Here is a 21,704-nt window from a genome sequence, read left to right on the forward strand (position 1 = left end):
TATTAAGACTCAATTCAAACGGGGTCATAAGTGTTACAGTCTTAGTTTCTACATATACAGTTTAATATCCTCATATTAATCTGTAGAGTGATATGATTGATATAGTTATTAAATATTTTGCATGTAATTTTCCTTCTGTATTGATAAATTCAGGAAATTTCAACTATCTTTTGAATAACCTAACTTTGTATAATTTATATTGTGTTGGCACCTGTACCAGTGGAGCGCTAAGAGCACCGTCCGAGCGTGATCATTGCTAGAGCAGCTGTCTGGCTCCGGTGCCAGTGGCATGTAAATAGCACCATCTGAGCGTGATCGTTACCAGCATTGCCTTACTGGCACGTGAAAAAACATTCGAGCGAGATCGTTGCTAGTGCCACTGGACTGGCTCCTGTGCAGGTGGCACGTAAAATACACCATTTTGAGCATGGCTCTTGCTAGTACCGCCTGACTGGCCTTCGTGCCGGTGGCCCGTAAAGGCACCCACTACATTCTCAGAGAAGTTGGCGTTAGGAAGGGCATCCAGCTGTAGAAACTCTCCCAGATCAGATTGGAGCCTGGTGTAGCCATCTGGTTCACCAGTCCCCAGTCAAATCGTCCAACCCATGCTAGCATGGAAGGCGGACGTTAAACGATGATGATGATGATGATATACAGTATAATTTATAATTAAATAAATTGTATTTGTCTGTTGAATTGTCCAGTTGTTTGTTAGCACACAACTAAAGGTCTTATGACTGTGCCAAAATTTTGGGTTTCACTCTCACCAAAGATCTCTCCTAGTAAAAGCTCATGCTTAACATAGCTATGACTGTATCCTGAAGACTGGCCTTCCTCTTCAAGTCCAGAAGCTACTTTAGCACCAAGCTTTTACAAAGCTTAGGTGAAGACCACAATGGAGTATTGTTCCCACATCTGGGACAGCGCTACTGCTGCTGGTCGCACAGATGTCCTAACAAAGGCCAGACAAAGGCCACCTGATTGATGGGCATAAAATAACTCCAACATTTTTTAGCCTTAAGCATGCAGGCAGACTATTTTCTCTATCTGCTTTTTAAGCTGGCTGGGCTCCTGTTACTTCCACTCAAGTATTCTTGTCCTACTCCTCTCTCTTATTCCTTATCCTGCTTGTGCCCCTCACCCCAGGGCTCATACTGATCACAATGCCCAGTTCCTAGAATGCTGGCCATTTTGGAACTCCTTCCTTGCGCATGTCCTTTTCTCATGTGCTCAGTTGCAAACACCATGAGCAGACTTCTTTCCTTCAGACCCAGTAAATAAAAGAAAATGTTTCAGTTTGTAAAATTGAGAACATTAAATAATTAAAAATATAAAAATGGATACCTTAAATGGTTCCTTAGCTTCAAAAGACTTTTAAGTGTCTCTATTTAGCTCTGATTTCATGACATTCAGTGAATGAGAGACAAATCTCACTGTAATTAGGATACTGGTCTGTCTGAGGCTAATAGTAACAGATGACTTATTACCAATACCCGATTGTTAGATGGACTGAGTTACCGTAGAAATACAATGAAATATTTGAAATCATTAATCTGTGAATAGGTAATCAAAGTCAGTTATAGTTAGTCTTCTATAGAAGATTTAGATATAAAATATAACATAACAATCTCAGAAAACTAGTTTGTCTGTATTGTAAAAAAAAACCCAGATCGGTGTGATGAGAAGAGAATTTTAGTGATAGAGGCAGGGCCCTTCAACAATGAACCTTGTCTGAAATGTTGAAATTCTCTTCCCATCATGAAACACAACCTGTGAACATTTAAATATATCTTAGGGCATTTTTGCTTTTACTATTATCATCATTTTATTTTCCTTGAATTCTCATTTTTGACACATGCTATCTGAAAGGCCATCTCTATAATATAATAGAAGGAACTAGAAGTAGCAATTACTTTGGTACTGACTAGTAATTACTTTGAACCAGGGTTGATGTATATATGTTTTATCTATTTTATTATATTTACAGGTTATCTTTATGATCATGGTCACCTTGCTCGTGCAGTATGTTGCCGTATAGAACGTGGAGAAGCCTCTGTAAATCAGCTGTTACCAGAAGGCTATCGTTTGAACCATCCCTGGCTTGGCAGGGTAACTGCTTGCGACCCCCCAAGAGAAACCCAAAAGACAAAATCTCTGAGCATAAACTGGTGTTATGATGATGAGAAGTCTGAAGTTCTTGATGGCACAGCTGGCATCTGTTATACAGCGTAATATATCTTTTTATTTTGCTTCATATTTAAACATTCATCATCATCATCATCATCATCGTTTAACGTCCGCTTTCCATGCTAGCATGGGTTGGACGATTTGACTGAGGACTGGTGAAACCGGATGGCAACACCAGGCTCCAGTCTAAATTTGGCAGAGTTTCTACAGCTGGATGCCCTTCCTAACGCCAACCACTCAGAGAGTGTAGTGGGTGCTTTTACGTGTCACCCGCACGAAAACGGCCACGCTCGAAATGGTGTCTTTTATGTGCCACCCGCACAAGCCAGTCCAGGGGCACTGGCAACGATCTCGCTCGAAAATCCTACAGGAGCCAGTCAGGCGGTACTGGCAACGGCCACTAAACATTATTACAGTGATAACCATTTTTATTTGTAAAATAACTAAGTTCAGTAATAACTCTAATTTTGGTACAAGGCCAGCAGTTTTGAAGGGAAGGGCAAGTCAGTTACATCAACACTGGTAATTGACTGATACTTTACTTTGTTGATCCCAAAATGATGAAAGGCTGGCAAAACTTGGTGGAATTTAAACCCAGAACATAAAAAGCCAAAAGAAATACTATACATATTTTGTCCAATATGCTAATGATTCTGCCAGTATGTACCATCTGTGCATCTATTAAATAATGATTTCACATTTTGACACAAGGCCAGCAATTTGATGGGAAGGAGATAAGTTGGTTACATTGACAAACACCCCTCTTCCCTCCCCATTTCTTGATTGGTACTTTATTTCATTGACCCCGAAAGGATGAAGGCAAAGTTGACCTTGGCAGAAAGTAAACTCAGAATGTAAAGAGCTGGTAGAAATGTTGGCTGCTAAACATTTAGTCTGAAGTGCTAACAATTCTGCTCGCTTATATATGCCTGGTTGGCAACTGATACCATTTTAACTCCAATGAAATATTAGATGAATTCATCAAACTGTAGAATTATTGCTTCAGCCATAATATAAATTTAGAAATTCTCGTTCAGTTTTTTTCTATTCTAATCATTTTTCTGCACCTAATTTTGACTATTTAAAAAATTTTATATTGTTATTCTTAATACAAAAGTTTTTTAATGAAATGGTTTTTTTTTCTCTACTTCAATATCCTCTGTTAAAAGTAAATTGATTTAAAAAAAATTTTTTTTTTGTTAATAATTATTTTACGTATAAATAAACTAACCAATATAACAATTTATAAAACAAAATTCGTTTTTCATTTTATTCTAGGATTGAGAAAAACCTATTCTCTCGTCTAACAAAGCACAACTTGTATGAAGAATTTAAGAGAGTCTGCCGCAAATTTGATCGTAATGACCTGCTTACTGCCCCTTCTTATAACAAAGCCAAGATGATGGCTACTCCCTTCCAGACAGCTAAAAATGTGATGCTGAAAAAATTAAAAGAAAACAATTGTGGTACCTGGGTATCAAAACCCATTGAAGAAGAAATGTTTGCTTAGAGGTATTCAAGGAAACTTCACTTTGCTTCAATCCAGGTACAATAGACAGAAAAAGAACAACAAAATTAAAATCATGTCTTTTCTTCAGCTCAGTGGCTGTTTTACCAATATTTTTTTCACCAATATTGGTTTTCCAGAGTAGTGTTATCGTTCCAAGGAGAAACTGAACAGTCTATAACCATATATCTTGAATTTTGCCAATTTACATGCTGTTAGGAAATTTAGAAATCTTGTTAGTTGGCTTGTTAAATATCACTTGGAGGAGACATAATTAAATTCAGACATTTAGAATATTTCAGTAATCTATTTGATTTCAATTTGCATGATTTACACTTCTTTTGATTTCGACATCTTTTTGTGGTTAACTGATGTTAACACACATTTATCATATTGAAAATATTTACTGATTAGCTAAGTAATTCACTGCAATCACAGTTTTGCTAGAATATGTGAGTTAATCTAATTCTAAAACTCCAATAATTAATTTTATTTTATTTACCTCCCTGTTTCAAAATAATCACAATTTTCATTAAAACAACTTGGTCTAGGACGAGAACAATAAGTTGCACTTAAAGAAACATTGATAACAAAAGCACTTATTTATTGTGTTAATTCTAAAACTGATTTCTTGAAAACAATCAATATATTCACATTGTTTATTACAACCAAATGAAACTGTTTTTAGCAATAATAGTGCCAGTAACAAACATTAGACTGTTGTTTGAACAATATAATTATTATGTATTTAATGTTTTTCTTGTACAATCTGTCAGTTTACCAAAAATTACCTTGATCTCTTTTTTTTTTAAAAAAAATTTGATTCCTTTTAATAGATACTTTGTAAATTGGATTACATATCAAACTACTTCCACATTTGCTTATAACACTTATAACTCAATTGAAAGCATCTCTTACACAACATGCATACACACAGACATTTATATCCAATTCTAGTCTAATTGTTGTTGCTGTGAATAATTCCAGAACATTTGCTTTCCCTTGATGGCGTATTTTTTTTTTAATATTTGTAAGGTTTTACTATGAACCGTCTATAATCCACCATTATTCAAATTGTAAGAAAATTATAACTATTTGTTCTTTTAGAAAGCTTTTAAAATAACATTTATAATTGGTGCTAGATATTTTTAAGGCTTTATGTAGAAATATTTGCCAAATTTTTAAAACAGCTTAGGTTTATTGTCAAACTTGTAATTAATATCATAAATTTTTTTTTTTCTGATATAACTTTAAAAAGAAAAAAAATGAAAACCATGATTCCTCTGCAACATAATTAAATTTGAATAACTATGTGCACATGAAATAACATTTTGCTGATAATGCTGTCTTTTTGTGGATGTATATCGTTAAATCTCATTAGAATGTTCAGTCTGATTCCTACATACATTTGCCATTGATTCGACTTTATTAATGCAAATACATTTTAAATATTCTGGTTGTTCTGACAGTTCTTGATAAAATGTCATCTATATTTATGTCTCCTCCATATATCAATGTAATTTATCTTTTATTGAATTCGGTATACATTTTTTTTGTCTCTTTTAAATCTTATTTGTACAGATTTTTTTTTCCAATCAAACCGCTATGATGTTCAGCATGTATAATGTAGACAGTTACATGAGTTTAAGGAAACTATACAACGAGAAAGAACTCAACAGTTCTCTGCAAGTGTCATCTGAATAGTAAAATGTCTCATTTGGCAACATCCTATCATTGAAAAACAATAGAAATTGTAGGAAACCCCAATTTCCCTACCATAACAAGTTTCAGATATTGTTTCTGAAACTGTTGTCTACATTTTGGTGGATGTATTTAACTACTGATGAACTTAAAAATGTAAGACACCAGAGAACTATTTCTTCGGTTAAAACCCACCTAAGATTTCTTTTATAAAATGTATATTTTAGATTTTTTCATGTACATAAGCTGTGTGTGTTTACAAGTGTTTTAAAAAGACTTTAAAAAAAAATGACCAAAATTAATCATGTTCCAATTATACATGTGCATGTGTGTATGCACATCACACGAATATATGCATGCACATATACACAAATACATGCATGCATATACATGCACCCACATAAAACAATCTTTTATCTTTACATATCTAAGATCAATCATGTCTCAAGAAATAAGTTGTTATCTTTCAAGGTTTCTAGTTGGTAAGACAGTTTACCAGCTAATCTTCTAAGCTAGGAAGTGTACGAATTTGATTAAATTCTGATCTTTTATTTCAAATCAGCTCTTGTGTTGTTAGTGAATAAAAACAGTGTGTATTCAGTCGTGTATTTAGGGAACATAATCGAAACCAGTTGTTTGTGTACAGGAGATTAATGGAACTTGAATTTTGTTCTCATTATCTATATTTAAAGAGCTCTTAATTGTCTTGATATACTACAGTCAATGTATCATGGAACCTTGTTTCAATATTTTAGGAGTTATTTACATTTAAATACAGATACATGAGACTTTCAAGTATATGATACAGGAACTGGTAATATTACATAAACATGGGAAAAAACTGTCTCAAATTGAAAATATAGGTGTATTTTTAACATTATATATACACATATATTTGCTTATAAGTAGATAAATGTATTTATATATGTGTGTGTTTGTGTGTATCATTATATATATATATATATATATATATATATATATATATACACATACATACATACATGCGCATAAATGTAAGAGAAACAATGTATTCATTCATGTTCAGTAGATGACTATGTGCAAGTGTGTGTGCATATATATACTTGCACACATACATGTACTTGATGATTATCATGGTGTGCATGTGTGTAAAATTATATTGTGGTGATTTATATATGCCTTTTCACATTTGAAGAAAAATCTCTAGAAAGCAAATATTTTATATTTGAATAATATTTCTTCCCCTATCTCAGTCTCTCTACATTAATTGATAGACCTCTCTCTGTAGTATGTATACTAGAGAGACAGAGAGAATGAGGGTATAGAGAAATACATTTATCTGTATTAACACACACACACATGCACACACAAACCTCGGATTCATTTGCATGCACATGGATTTTCTTCATAGTATTTGATATGCCATTGTCCCTTTTTTTCCATTTTTTTTTTTTTGTTAGGTTTCGTTTCTCATCCTAAAAAACATATTTATTTAATTTCTTTCAAAAAGAAACATTTTGTACTCATCAATCATGACATTATAATTTGAAATAAGAATTTTAATCTTATTTTAAAATTGTTCCTTGCTGCATTTTGTAAAATATTTTCTTTTATCTCATCTGATTGATCAAATGTTTTTCTTGTGCAAAGTTAGTTATTTTCCTGTCTCACTAAGTGGTGGCATTGTTAGTTTCTTCTTGGCTGACTTACTACTGTTATAAAGAACGATGGGGAAGCAATCAAGGTTATAATGTTGAAGAATTAAAAAAAAATATATAGATTATGTGATGATAAGTTTTGTCACATATTAATCAGAAATTGGGATTTAATCCTTGAAAATGTAAATTCCAAGTAAATTGCTCTCTCAGGTGAGCTAATTTCTATGTTTCTTTTGGTAATATTTTAGATATGTATTTTTAACATCGTATAAAGGGTATTTCTTGCTACTAAAGTAAATACATTGTATGCTTTGATGTATCCTTGAAAGGCTTTTTTAAAACTGATGTTTGCTTCAATCAATATAGTTTCTCTCTTTCTCTTTCTCTCTCTTTCTCTCTCTCTCTCTTTGAATTTGTGAAATGTTGACTAAAGCTTTTGACTGACTTCATTTTGGCTTATCAAACATAACCTGCTACAATGTTAAAAAATATATACATCTTCACATCATGAAAGGTGGATGTATTTCATGACATTTTCTTTCTGATTCCACTCACACTAGCTGGTTGAGCTGCTGTATTCTGCGACCATTTCTTCTGTTCGTTGTCAATATATGTTGCTTATTCAAAGATGCAATGAGAGAAATTCATTTTTAAACATTTTAGCATTAGTCAAAAATTTTATGTGTATATATAAGAAAAATGAACTCTCTTCAAAGTAAATGATATTGCTATGATTCTTAGTCTTGACATATTATTAAGGTCAACTAAAGAAATTATCATGATGATGATGAAGAAATTTTCAAGTCAGTAAAAAGTTTTCAGTTTTTAAGAATTTTGAAAAAAATTTCTTCAAAGATTTTAACATCTGCTCTGTATTTTGTCTATACAAAGGTGTGTAATTTCTGATCTATGATGGGTCAGAGAAATTGAGAGTTCTGCTAGCCAAGAGTAAGACACTTGGCAACTCTGCTACTTTTTAGGCATTGCACCCATTGAAATGAACTCGAGAAAGAATTCTACTTCAAGAACTAAAATTTCCACCTTTAATTGGATGAAAAAAAAAAAGAAGAAAATGTGTGTCCATTTCTTATTGTATTACTATTGCCTTTCTTTTCTTTAATTGGAATATATTTTCAAGAATTAATTTTACTTTAATGAGTGTAGTATGTAGTATGTGTATTTACATACACTCACACATACACAAACATGAATGTGCATGCATGTTTCAAACAACATATATGTAATTATATACATACATATATATATAGTATATGTATGTGTGTGTTTGTGTATTCACTGGTATTTATACGTATATATATATATATATATATATATATATATATACACACACACATACATATACATGTATATACTTATATGTGTTGTGTGTGTGTGTGTGTGTGTATGCATATATACTTATTTGTGTATTTATTTCTATATATATATATATATATATATAATGTGCTTTAGAAGTAATTTTCAACATTTAACTTATGAAAGCATCATTTCACTTTACTAATGTTTTATTACAAATTCTACCGAAATCTCTTCTTATTTTCCATTTTAGATATATTGGAGAAGAGAAAAAAAATAACTGAAATGTTACACTGAAGATTAAAATTAGCTAAGTCATTGAAACTGCTTAAAAATGAAAATGTTTCTATCATGATTTGACAGTTTGCATTTTAGCATTTAAATAATTTCTTCATTAATATCACTTTTAAAAACCTATATGTATTCCTATATAGAGATGCATATAAATACACACATACATAGATACACTTACACACACACAAACACACATATGTATTGATATATATATTATATTATATATATGTATGAGTGTAGATTTGTATATGTATATGTGTATATATATATATATATATATATATATATATATATATATATATATATATATATATATGTATACAATTGTGTATATATATGTGTGTATTTAGATTCATATATATATTTATATATATGTATATATATATGTATACATCTGCTTATGTATATGTATAAATAAATATATATACAAGTATGAATATATATTGTGTATCTGTTTTACATATCCTATATAGGAGCCTATGTAAAAAAATATATATATTTATAACCGCTTTCTTTTAATATTTGTGTACATTTCAGCTTTTTTATTGATATTCTTTAACTGCAAAACATATCAAACCACTGCTAAGTGATTAGAGGTTTCAACTTCTAAATGTAAATATTCATTATGTATTTATATTCCTATCCATAGATAGGAACGTCATCATAATAATCCTGTCTCTTGGGAATAGATTCAAGCATGTCTTTGTGTAAGTCTATACATGTGTGTGTGTGTGTACTTATATGTGTACAAACATATATATATATATATACATATATATATATATATATATATATATATATATATATATATATATATATATATATATATAAATGAGTTTGTATCAGAAATTTCCTAGGCCAGGGCAAGCAAAAACACACTAGTACATAATATATTTCAGATGTTATTTCTATTTGGGTACCATCCCTTTTATAATAGTCCCTTTGGGAATGTACACAATGATCCCAGTGCATCATCTGCACCTGAAAAATGCAGTAGGAGTTCTCTTTGTGAAGGCCGTCCAACACTATATGCGATTCTGTTGTGAGAGAACTGATGGATTGTTCAGCAATGGTCCTCATGGATGAGTTTAAATGTTTTCCCTAATTCTCTGGCATTTCATTTGTGATTGATCTCACTGAAATGTCATCATCTTGAACCAAAGCTCGACTGGCCTTGAAATGTGCATGCCACTGAAAAAAAACAAAAAAAAAACAAACCTAAAGAATGTTTGCCCAGCAAACCTGATGAAGCATTTTAAGGGTCTCATTAATAGATTTGCCACGCTTCATGCAAAGTATGGCTGCTTGTTGCACAAATTTGTGAGCCATTTTAATATAATGATATAAAACCTTATGTACTGAACACACAAAGTAGATACCATGAAGCATATGCCATCTGAAACTTTCTGATAACACCTTGCACACACTTACGCACACCTATATACTATATGTGTATGTATGTATGTGTGTGTCTGTATACTATATATATATATAATACATATACAGTATATATCCATATATTTATATATGCATATTTATATGTGCATATATATTTATATATATAAATTTATATACTACATATACTTTTTATGTATGTGTATATATAAATATATATAAATACACACACATTCATGTATATATATATATATGTATGTATGCTTGCAACATGTATATTAAAAGGTATGTAGAACTTTCCATAACTTTGCTTAGTGTTTCCTTTCTTTTTTTCTAACATAACTTTGTAAATCTTGTTTATTTGTGGCTTAACTTCTACTTCAATGTTTTTTTTCTTTCATCTATTGGTTCAGTGAAGACAAAACCTACTCTTTGGGTAGAATGGTTTTGATGGTGGAATTTGTTTATTGTAAAAATGTAAACTTGATTTGGTCAATTCTGCATACCATTGTTTGTTGAAATGTTATCTGTGAGGAGCATTTTTAGTAAACCTCATTTGATTGTCATTATTATTGCTGTTACCATCATTATTATTATTACTATTATTATTAAAAGCAATTTTTCTTGGGATCTGTGTGATCATCCTGCAATCGGCATATAGACCCCAGTTTATTTATATGTATATATAGAAGTGTATATATGTATATATAAATAGACAAAGGAAGAACAGGCTAGTTATTACATCAATTTATGATACAGAATTGATATTAACTGATGCTATGGTGATTTATCTGACAAATAGCTGAGCTTTGAAATAGGAACAGAGTTCTCATTTCATCTTGTTTGGAATATATGTGTATATATATATATATATATATATATAAATATAATATATATATATATATATATATATATATATATATATATATATATATATATATATATATATAAAACATTCTCTTTGCAGAATTAAATACCATGATGTTTTTGTTTACAATGTGATAATTTGACATCAGGAGTAGACGGTAATTAACAACTAACTGTGATATATAACATAGAATCACTTTAAGCTGTTATTTACATGATGTGTATACATGTATACGTATATTAGGGTTGCCTTTACTTGGTTGGAACAAAAATATATTTGGGATCAATTTTTTTTTTTAAATCAAGAAATATTGAAAAATATCAGATTGAGATTAGGAAACTGTTTTAGTGATTTTACGAAAACCTCATAGAAGTTTAATCACAATTTCCAAATACTGATTTCCGTTGCCTTTTGTCAATGCTGGTAAATTTTTTTTTAAATACAAATTTTAAAAAAACACAGATTTTTTCAAATCTGTATTTAAAAAAAATATTTTAAATACATCCTTTTTTAAAACGGATGTTTTAAAAACAGATGTATTTAAAAGATGTTTTTATAAGTATTATTGCAGTAATATTATAGCCAATTTTATATTTGTTAGTTTTCATTCTTATTTTATATCTGGCCAGTATTTTATTAATGTTTTTTTGAAAGTAGCATTAGAGCTAAGGAAAAATATTTCTAGAAGACCATATACAGTGGTTTTAGCCTCTTTTCTATCAAAACTTCTTCATAAACAATTGAGCATAGATATTAGCAAGTAAACTAAATACTTGTCTAATTTTCTTCTTTATGCTTCTGACTTCAATCCAATGTGAGTCAAACCTTGTCTTTCAAGAAATTAGTTAGTGGATTTTAAAAAATGAAATACAGATTCATATTTAGGCTTATGAAAGAAAATGAATTGGATGCAATCATTGAAACAAGCAGATAAAATATATTACATGAGATACAGATAAAGAATTACTTTCTCCTTCATCATAGTATTAAAAAAATGTTTAATTTATCAATTCATGAAGGCAGAAAATGATGCATTGAAGACAATTTCAAACATCATACAAAAATTACCATTTTTGTCTTCCATATCTGCTCATTTTAATTTTAACTGTATTTGTTTTTGTTTTTTTTACGTAGATAATAAATAGTATGTGAAATACCTATGATTAAAATAAATCTTAGCAAGAGTCATTTATGGTTTGATAGAATGAATAACATAGTATTAATTGGCAAATATTATTATGTTTCAAAATACAAGAAATAATCCCTACTCCTTTCTCAGGAAAGTATATTCTCCTGACTGGCAACCCTGTATAATGTATGCACATGGCAGAAAAATTAGCTTGTTGTATTTCTGACAGTCATTGATAAACAGACAGCTCTAGAACTTCTCTTGAATTAGTGTATTTCAAAAATAGTTTTCACTCTTAAAAAATAAATTAATAATTTACCAGAGCTTGCTTTTCTTCTGTTACTATGAATCCTATATCAATTTTAATAGTTATTGATTTAGGACCTCTATTTTTTATTGATTTGTAGGAGTTTATTTAATCAAGTTGGTATCAGGAGATTTTAATTTTCTATATAGAAATACTACTAATATTGCCCTTAGATACTCTCTTTCATTATTAGTTTCAATATTCTTCTCTGTTGGGGGAAAAAAAGCAAACATTAAAATCTAATATGTTGATGCAAAAAAAGAAGAAAAGAAAAAAGGTGATAATGTAACTCTCATCTGAATTCATTGCATTTTTCCTTGAAAATGTTTAATAATAATATTTATCATGAAAATAATAATGATGATACTAATAATAATGATAATTATAAATATTAATAATAATTATTAGACAATTTTTTTTTATTATTTTGTGTGATGATTATGGTGATGATGGTTTTACAATATTTGTGTCTCATGTAAAGCAAGCTTTAAAACATTATATTCATGAGTTTTAAATCTTTCAACCGATTAATACAACGTGGAATAGTAAAGCATACAGTTTAAACAACTACATAGAAGAGAAAGACTTTGCTAAGTGGAGAGGCATATTTTACTATGGTATTTGAATTGAAAAATGATAATACTAATAACAATAAAAATTTAAAAAAAGAGAAATAACATAAAAAGATAACTACTGTATAAACATTCTAATTATTATGCTAGTCCTTGTGGTTGTTGTTTCAAATGCATCTTTGTTCAAAGCCTGAATTTTTCTGAACCTTTAAATATATCATTTCTAGTGAGAAAATTTTACCATTTTGTATAATTATTGTTAATAAGAAGAGATTAATTACTAGTGTCATAGTTTAATAATACATATTGTTTCTAGAGCAATTAAATTTTCACCATTAAATTTCTCTTCGTAGTTTTCAGCTAATTATTTATTTCCTTTAAAAAGAAAAAGGATTAAAAAAAAAATGTATTTCATATACAATTGCTATTGAATGTTTTCTTACTTTTATTGTCCATTAAAACTGAAAAAAAAACAAACAAAAAAAAAACAAAAAACAAGACACTTGCCCCACCCCTATTATTTTCTGCTTAAGGTTGTGCATTTTTCTTGACATTATAAATGAATTTTGCTTTATTTCATTTCCATAAGATTTTTTTCATCTTCAGGGCATAAAATCCTTGTGTGAGGATTTTATTTGAGTATTAAACAAGTTGGAGTGACAGCAGAGGTGAGCTAACTCTCACATAATGTGATGCAAAGTTTATCCTTGTGAGAGTGTTTTTATAAACATATTTTTTAATAAGCACTGACTGATATTTTACATTTACCAAAACCAAAATTTTCTGATTGCAACTATTCAAATATCTTGATTGAATTTGTGACCAAATAACTGTATATACCTACATGTATGTATGTATGTATTTTTAAGCTGCAGACAACCACATTATATATACATATATATATATATATATATATATATATATATATAGTGTGTGTGTGTGTGTGTATGTATACAAATATAAGTGTGTGTGAATATATATATATATGATATGCGTGTGTATGTATACAAATACGGTTTGTATGTATACAAATAAAAGTGTGTGTATGTGTGTATACATACACACATACACACACTCACACAAACACACACACATGCACACACAGTATGATGGTATTGTCATAATGATCGTTCAAAGTTTAAAAAAAGTGAATTATTACTATTGCAATAGTGTCATATACATGGAAAACAATTTTTACAAATAGCCATTATAGAATGAGAACAAAGACTATAGTGATTAAACTGATAATTAACCAATGAAAACAAATTTCAATTAGTAATTGAGAAATGTTATTTCTTAATTTTCAAAAATATTTTATAAAGAAAGCTCTAAAACTGGCTTTAAACTCTGGTGCTGTTCTTTCTTTATTTAAAAATATGAAACATTTTTACTATGAACATGTAGACATTCTTTCACATGTTTGAGGTTCTTGTCTTTTGACAGAGTGGTGATATTAGTACCCTGAAAGCAATGTCTTTAGAAAGATTTGGTGATAATAGTATTCAAAATTGAAATATTTCATTGGAAAAAGACACTATTGTTGTTCGATTTTATGAACTATTATTATCTTTTCTGTGTTGAGGGTATGACTAACTAGCCAGCCAAATGTGATTCTGAGCTATCTACATCTCTTTCATTCAAGTCTTTTATTTTGAATGGAAGAAAGTTAATTTGTCTTCAAGTCGGGTACTAACAATGTGATGATTGTTAACTAGAATTAGATTTAATCTATTTTTGCAACATATCACTTAGACTTTTGTAAAAGTTGACTATTTCTTCATTATTATTATTATATATGATGTTAGATGTTAACTAAAACTGAAAAGCATGGGCATGCATACACACAGTCAGGCACATGATATTAACCTTACACTTCCTTAAGTAAGTTAAAATTTAGATTCAAAGCAGGAATTTATTTCTATTGTAGTTTAAATTTTAAAGCTTATTTGTTATGATGTCTACAAATAATAGTAAACTTTACCTTTACTACGAATGGTCTAAAACTTGTATTTGAATGTCTTCCAGATAATTTTGGACTACGAAAAAAGTAGATAGGTTTTAGATTTCATTCTCATTATTTGATCTTTTAATGCTAGAGAACTAACTATACAAAGAATAATCTATATGAAATGCTTTAACAACAACAATTAATAATAATGAGTAATAACAATATTGATGATGATGATGATGATCATGAGCTGTAGGAAGCATTATATTACAAATTCCTTCCATTTCTAACATGATTGATAAATAAAATTTTCAGAAATAGATTTTAAACATTTTTTCTTAGCTCATATTTTAAGTATAGAAATAATTTATTGGTCATATTTCTTGCTTGTAAACACTTAAGAAATATGAAGAAAAGGGTATATTTAAAAATCTTTGTTTTTAAATAATTACACTTTTGTTTTGTTTTCTTAGTTTTTTTTTTAATGCCAGAAAGAAAACTCTCTGCAAATGTACAATTTTATGGTTGCAGCCATCTCTAGTGCTCTCTCCAACTTGTTGAATACTTTAAACCTACTAACTTTAATTATAACTTACACAATAACTACAACTTTTGAAAGCTGCCATATGTAATGAAATAATAGTCTCCACTGTTACAGTTTGATTTGTCAAGAATTCAAAACTATGTTCCACTTGTAGCTGAAAGCATATTAAAATTTGTTAAAAAGGCAAACTTTTCTAAAGTTTACCATTTTAATAATTTTACTTACAGGTGTTCTGGAAATTCTCATTATAAATACCTTATTATTATTATTATTATTATTATTATTATTATTTTAAAACCCTTAAACCAACAAATATTGGGCAGTAGAAAATTGGATGAAATTCTTGAGCGAGTCTGTGCTTGCTTAAAAACTGATGTTAGAGAACTTGCTAAATTTATGTATCCCCTAAATTATCAGATACCTCAAAGGAAAAAAGGCTTTAATCAAATTTTAAATCATACTTTTTGAAGTATGATGGAACATATATTGATCTAAAAATTAATGACATTAATTGTAGTATAACCTTTTACAACAATCAAGTATATTTCTACAAAAAATTATATATACAGTGTTGGCTAAAAGTCACCTGACAGTAAATCAAAAGCATTTAATTCCAAGGTTTATTTATGTTTTAACAACTGAATGAATTTAATAAAAGCTTCTAAATATGAAACATCATGAAAATTGTTCAAACTGAAATCCTTGAGCGACACATTTTTTTCCATTTGAGTCTACACAGAATTACAGGTAGTACAACAAAGTACCTTATTTGCATTAATTAGTTTGAATTCAGTTGTTATAGCAGCTTGCAACTCCGCTAGAGTTCTTGAATTTCTTTTCAAAACTTGATCTTTTATCATTCCCCAAATACTAAGGTCCATTGGTGTGAGGTCACATGAATATGGAGCCCACTCAATAGACCCTCTACATCCAATCCAATCTGCAGGCAAAGTGTCTAACAGAGTACGTACCTTTTTGGCGTAATGGGGAGGCACACCATCTTGCATGAACAGCAAAGTATTAAAGTCCGGCCTGTCTCACAGCTGCGGAAAGATATACTCATTCGACATTTCACAATAGTTATCACCAGTAACAGTTTCATTAAAAAAAATAAGGGCCTAATAACCTATCAGAATTGAGAGCTCCCCAAACAGTGATACCAGACTGATTCAGTTGTTGTTTGTATGTCAAATGTGGGTTTTCAGTAGCGTAAATCACATAATTATGGCAGTTAATCATGCCACTTAAAGTGAATGACGCTTCATCACACATTATCTTATTGAATAGCTCAGGAACATTGTTAAATTGTCCTCCACCAGACCATGAATTAACTTAGGGTGGTATGCTTTATAGCCATTTTCTTGCAAAATTCTCTGAAGGGACAATCTTGAAATATCAAGTTCAGCACTTTGTCAAACAGCACTCTTTTGTGGACTTTGTGTGATAGTAGTAGCCACAGAATCCGCCATTTTTCTGGTTCTAACACTATGTGGCCTACCTGATCATGGTAAATTTGCCACAGTTCCCTTTTTGTGAAATCGATCTCGTAGATGATAAATACTATCTCTATGCACAGAATTTATTTCATCACCAAACTTGTTTATCCATTCACGGACTTGTGCATTACCATATTTGTAGTATTTTTCAATGACAAAGATTCTCTGTTGCAGAGTCAGTTTGTTCATGTTTATGGATTTAAAAAACCTGCAATTAAAACAAAAAATTATTTTATATAAGACTTCACTAATAAATAGACAAATGTTGAAAAACAAAAAACAAAAACAGTGATATTAACTCACAGCATTCAATTATTAAACATAATTGGAATGAATAAATAAAATTGAATATTAAGTATTTATGGAAATTTGATTTACTGTCGAGCAACTTTTGGCCAACCCTGTATGTATATATATATATATATGCACACACATATACATCTATTATGTGTGTGTAAGCTTGTGTGAGCTTAGGTTTACAAACATGAGAAAAGAGTTCTCAGTAATCTTAGTTAAATCTATTCCTTTATGTGAAACTAAGCTGTTCCTGTATCTACTCTGAGTTTCTCTCATTTTATAAGCTGTTCATTACTTGATGGACATCTATAGCACATGAAGAACTTGATTGAATGTGAGTATGTATTTTCATCTTAAAGTTGCCACAACTGAGATTGGTTCACAACACCACACCAGGAATCACTGTCTTCCTTTGGTAGGTCCTTAATTTCATGTTGTGTGTCTCTGCTAAACGCATCAATGTAAGCCAACAAAGCTTACACACTGCATTGAGCAATGGTAGTAAAGATTTATGGATGGTATCCATAAATCTTGTCCTTGGTATCATTCTGTTGCGACTTGAGTAATTTTAGATTTCCCAAGCAATTTATAGAAATAGTAGCATAACAAACTGATTTAAATTTTTAGGTCTCCTCAAAATTTAACACTAGAAAATAAAGTTTATTTATATAATATAATCCCAAGATTTCAGTTATAAAACTAAAAAGAACTTTCAACCATAACTTCCAAAGAGTTACATGTTGGCTCAAAAAGAAGCTTATAAATAAGATTGAAAAAATATGGAAAAATAGCTTCTCTTAAATTTTAAAGTTTTTTTTTTCTTATTAATAATGAAATTTGTTAACAGCTTTTCAGAATTGAACACCTGATGATGTATGTATGTTATTTAGTAAATATGCATTATCTATCTGAATATTATATATTTCCACTATCTGTATACTAAGGATACTGCTGAGCCGAATACTCTTAATATACAGATTGCTGAACTCGTGTGAGTGTGTATATATACACATACATACATACACACTCACATACATATATTAACTGCAAAGCTATGAAGTTTAAAGTTGTTGTGTAGCTTTACTGCTAATAAATATAAATATATACATATATTCTGTTTGAACTTCTTTTCCTCCTGTTTATACTACTAAACCTATACACACAGATTATGTTTTAGAGTATATATATATATATATATATATATATATATATATATATATATATATAATAGTGGTATTTTGCAAGTTAGCAAAGTTATACTTTGGTGAAAGGTACAATATGAAGGATATATTTTTGTCATTGAAGTTAACTTGAATGTTAAAAATATAATTGATGCTCATAAAAATCCATTAATTTTATGTTTGTTCTACTGCCAATATTGTTGTGGGGTTTCATTTCATTTATTTATTTATCTAGGTAGTTATTTTCATTGTTACTGCTGTTATTGCTGCTACTGCTGCCAAATTAAACAGTCGTTCTCACTTCATTTCATTTTACCATTTCTGCTATCTGTTTTCATTTGCAGTAGTGTTTTTCATTCATTTTCAACATACTTCCAAGCAACATTTTTCTTTTCTTAAATAATCTGTTTAGTCTTTAAATATTTTTAAAGATTTCCCTAAAATTAATTAATTAAAATACATAAATTCACAAAATTCCAAATCAAGTTTCTCTTTTGTTTATTTATTTATTTATTTTTTTCTTTAAAATAATTCAAAAAAGTTTCTCATTTTGTTTATTTCTGTCTTTGTTTTAAACATTGAAACTTTCATAGAAATTCCCAAGTTCCGCAGTGTATAAAAATTTATCTATTTTATAAGACATCGAACATCTTCATTTCCATAAAAATAAATGCCCAGATAGATATGTTTCCAATGTACAACTGAATTATGTTTTCTTCTTTCGTAAACAGGGTTTCAAATGACTGTTTTGTTAACATTGTTTCAATGTAGATATTTATTTTATGTATACAAAGCAGCATATCAATAGGAAAAGAAACAAGTATTACCATTTAAAAAAAGGCTAATAGCTCTTTTTTTTTCTCCCACCAAATTACTTGTTTATTGCATCTCTTATTTCTCTGTTTTTGACAGTTACATGTGTGTATGTAAGTATGTACATATGCTTGCATACATACATGTGTCACTTCAAAGAATTATTTCAAATACTTATACCACTCTTTTGCAGTGTTGTCTGTAAAAAAAAAAAAAAAAAAAAATGCCACTTAGCACTAATTGATGTTCTATAGATATTGCTCTGTGGCTGCAAATTCCATTGCTCCACCTGTCCTCCAATTTCTCATGTGAGAATGATTTACAAGAATATAAGCGATTTCAGTCGTGAAATTGCAGTTCCCAGCACAAATTTAAAGCTTCACAGCATATTTCTCAAGTCCATATCTCTCTAAGCAGCATTTTTATACTGTTTTCAACAGACATTAAAAACCAAAAAGAAAAAAAATGAAAACTGAATTTAATTTTATAAAAATGCATTATTCTTTGAAAATAATTTTCTGATGGCGTATGGATTTTGTAATCTACAAATCCTTTCTTTATATGTATTGTGAATTTTATTTATAAAAAAGAACTCATTTAAAATTTATTTTGAAATCTAATTTTTAGTGTTCCTCAAAATAGCATCCTAAATATCACTTACCTTTAGCTAGATTTATAAGTATTATACTATACTATTAGATTAGTTTTATAATGATAAACCAGTTTTTATATTAAAGATATCTCCACACTATTTTGTAAATTTATGCTTTATATATGTGGCAGGGGCTCAGTGTAAAGTAATGGAATGTGAGTAAAATTAGAAGTATTATTCATTTGTGCATATATATATATATATATATGTAAGCACATATAATAGTGTAGATATAGTAGGGAGCAAATGTAATCTCTTTTTAATTTGATATTGTCACCTGTTAAGAAACTTGGTTTTTTAAAAGCAAGGATTATAGGAATAAATCTTGAAAAAAATATTCCTCAATGTTTTAAATTACAGCCTTTACCAGTTAGTCTTCCCATTACATTTGATTCTATAAATTGATTAGAATATTGGTTAGAGACAGTAATATAGGAAGTAAGTTTTAAAACAATTAAAGACTCTTTGCATATCCTTTTGTACGCATCTTCAGTGAGATTTGGACTTGTTGATATTGCTTTTATTCTTGGAAATGATGGACTGGTACTTTTAATTATTTTTCTTTTCTTTTTTTTTTTTTTTAAACCACTTAAATTGAGATCATTTCTGTTTTTCTGATATTTTTCACTCTTTAAAGTCTTACCTATTTTCACCATGTCAAAATTTCTTCAAAGTCCAGTTTGAAGATATAGTAGCTTTAAACTGTAAACTGTAGGATGTCTCTTTAAAACAACAATGATGATGCATTCATTAATAAAATATTTGTATCAAACATTGATTGTACTTTGAAGGAAACACTTATACATTTAGATTATGATTGTGATGAAGATAAAATATTTTCTAAAGCAACACCACTCTATTTAACTTTGTGCTAGCATTATCTTTACTCTGTATTTTTTTCCCCCCTTTAATTGAAGTTTTTAAACATAGAATGAATTCAGTAGTCGAGGTTTTAATGAATACATTATTCAAAGTAAAGATCTTTGTATAATTCTTCAACTTTTATGAAACTGATAATTATATTTGGAGAATTGCATGTTGCCTCTTTTTTTTATGTGTTTGTCATAAAAGAAGCTTACATTTTACACAATCCATAAAAACAAACTAGACTTTCTGAATTTTCTACTTTACTTTCAATGATTTAAAATATAAAATGAGATTAATTACTTTATTCACTGGACTTGTTCCAAAATCTTTAACACCAGCCCAATATCTCTCTGATGCTTGTGAAAAAAAGAAGAAAACCTTGTCAAATTTAAGTATTTGAAATGCTTAATCTTTACTAAGAATCAGGAACATCAACTGAATGTGCTAATATCTAACACACTGTTTTGCTTGCTATTTTTTGTGTTGACATTTTTTTGTCTTCAACAATTCATCAAATGTAAAAGTAGAATTTTTTGTTTCTTTCTATTTTTTTTTTATGATTGTTGCATCAGAGGTTGAGTATGAAAATGTCATCTGTCAATTTTTCAAACTGTTTAACTTCTCAAGTTCCGTGAACACAGTTTCCATTTTTATTATGCCGCTAAAACAAATTCTTCAGGTTAAAAACTAGGTGTTCTTATTTTCTTCACTGCACTTTTTAAAAATAAAAATTTGCATATATATCTGAAATTAAGGGTAGGTATAATCAGAGTTCTGTTTCTATTACAATTCTCCATGCTTAACTGGCTTGTGAGTTACAGTGAAATTGTATAATATTCAGTTATTCCCATAGATCATGTTGCTTTAAAATGTAAATCTTTTAGCTTAATTGTTACTCTATATGAAAAGAAGAAATCGACTTTCATTTTAAACACCATTTTTATTGAAATAACACGCTTTTTTATGATCCATTTTTCATAAAATCTTCTTTAGTT

General features: G+C 29.3%; 1 protein-coding gene across 3 annotated transcripts in view; it reads left to right on the forward strand.

Annotated features, from left to right (window-relative positions):
• LOC106871755 (uncharacterized) overlaps positions 1-8,105 on the forward strand; it is a 74,129-nt gene extending 66,024 nt beyond the window's left edge. For all 3 annotated transcript variants that reach the window (XM_014918390.3, XM_052968168.2, XM_014918389.3), the window contains 2 exons: positions 1,988-2,228; positions 3,466-8,105. In XM_014918390.3, coding sequence (XP_014773876.1) covers positions 1,988-2,228; positions 3,466-3,697 — 473 coding nt within the window. In that variant the 3' untranslated portion in view covers positions 3,698-8,105. The remainder of the gene's footprint in view (positions 1-1,987; positions 2,229-3,465) is intronic.
• Positions 8,106-21,704: the final 13,599 nt, after the last annotated feature.

Source organism: Octopus bimaculoides, chromosome 5, assembly GCF_046866305.1.
Source record: "Octopus bimaculoides isolate indiv1 chromosome 5, ASM4686630v1, whole genome shotgun sequence".
NCBI lineage: Eukaryota > Metazoa > Mollusca > Cephalopoda > Octopoda > Octopodidae > Octopus > Octopus bimaculoides.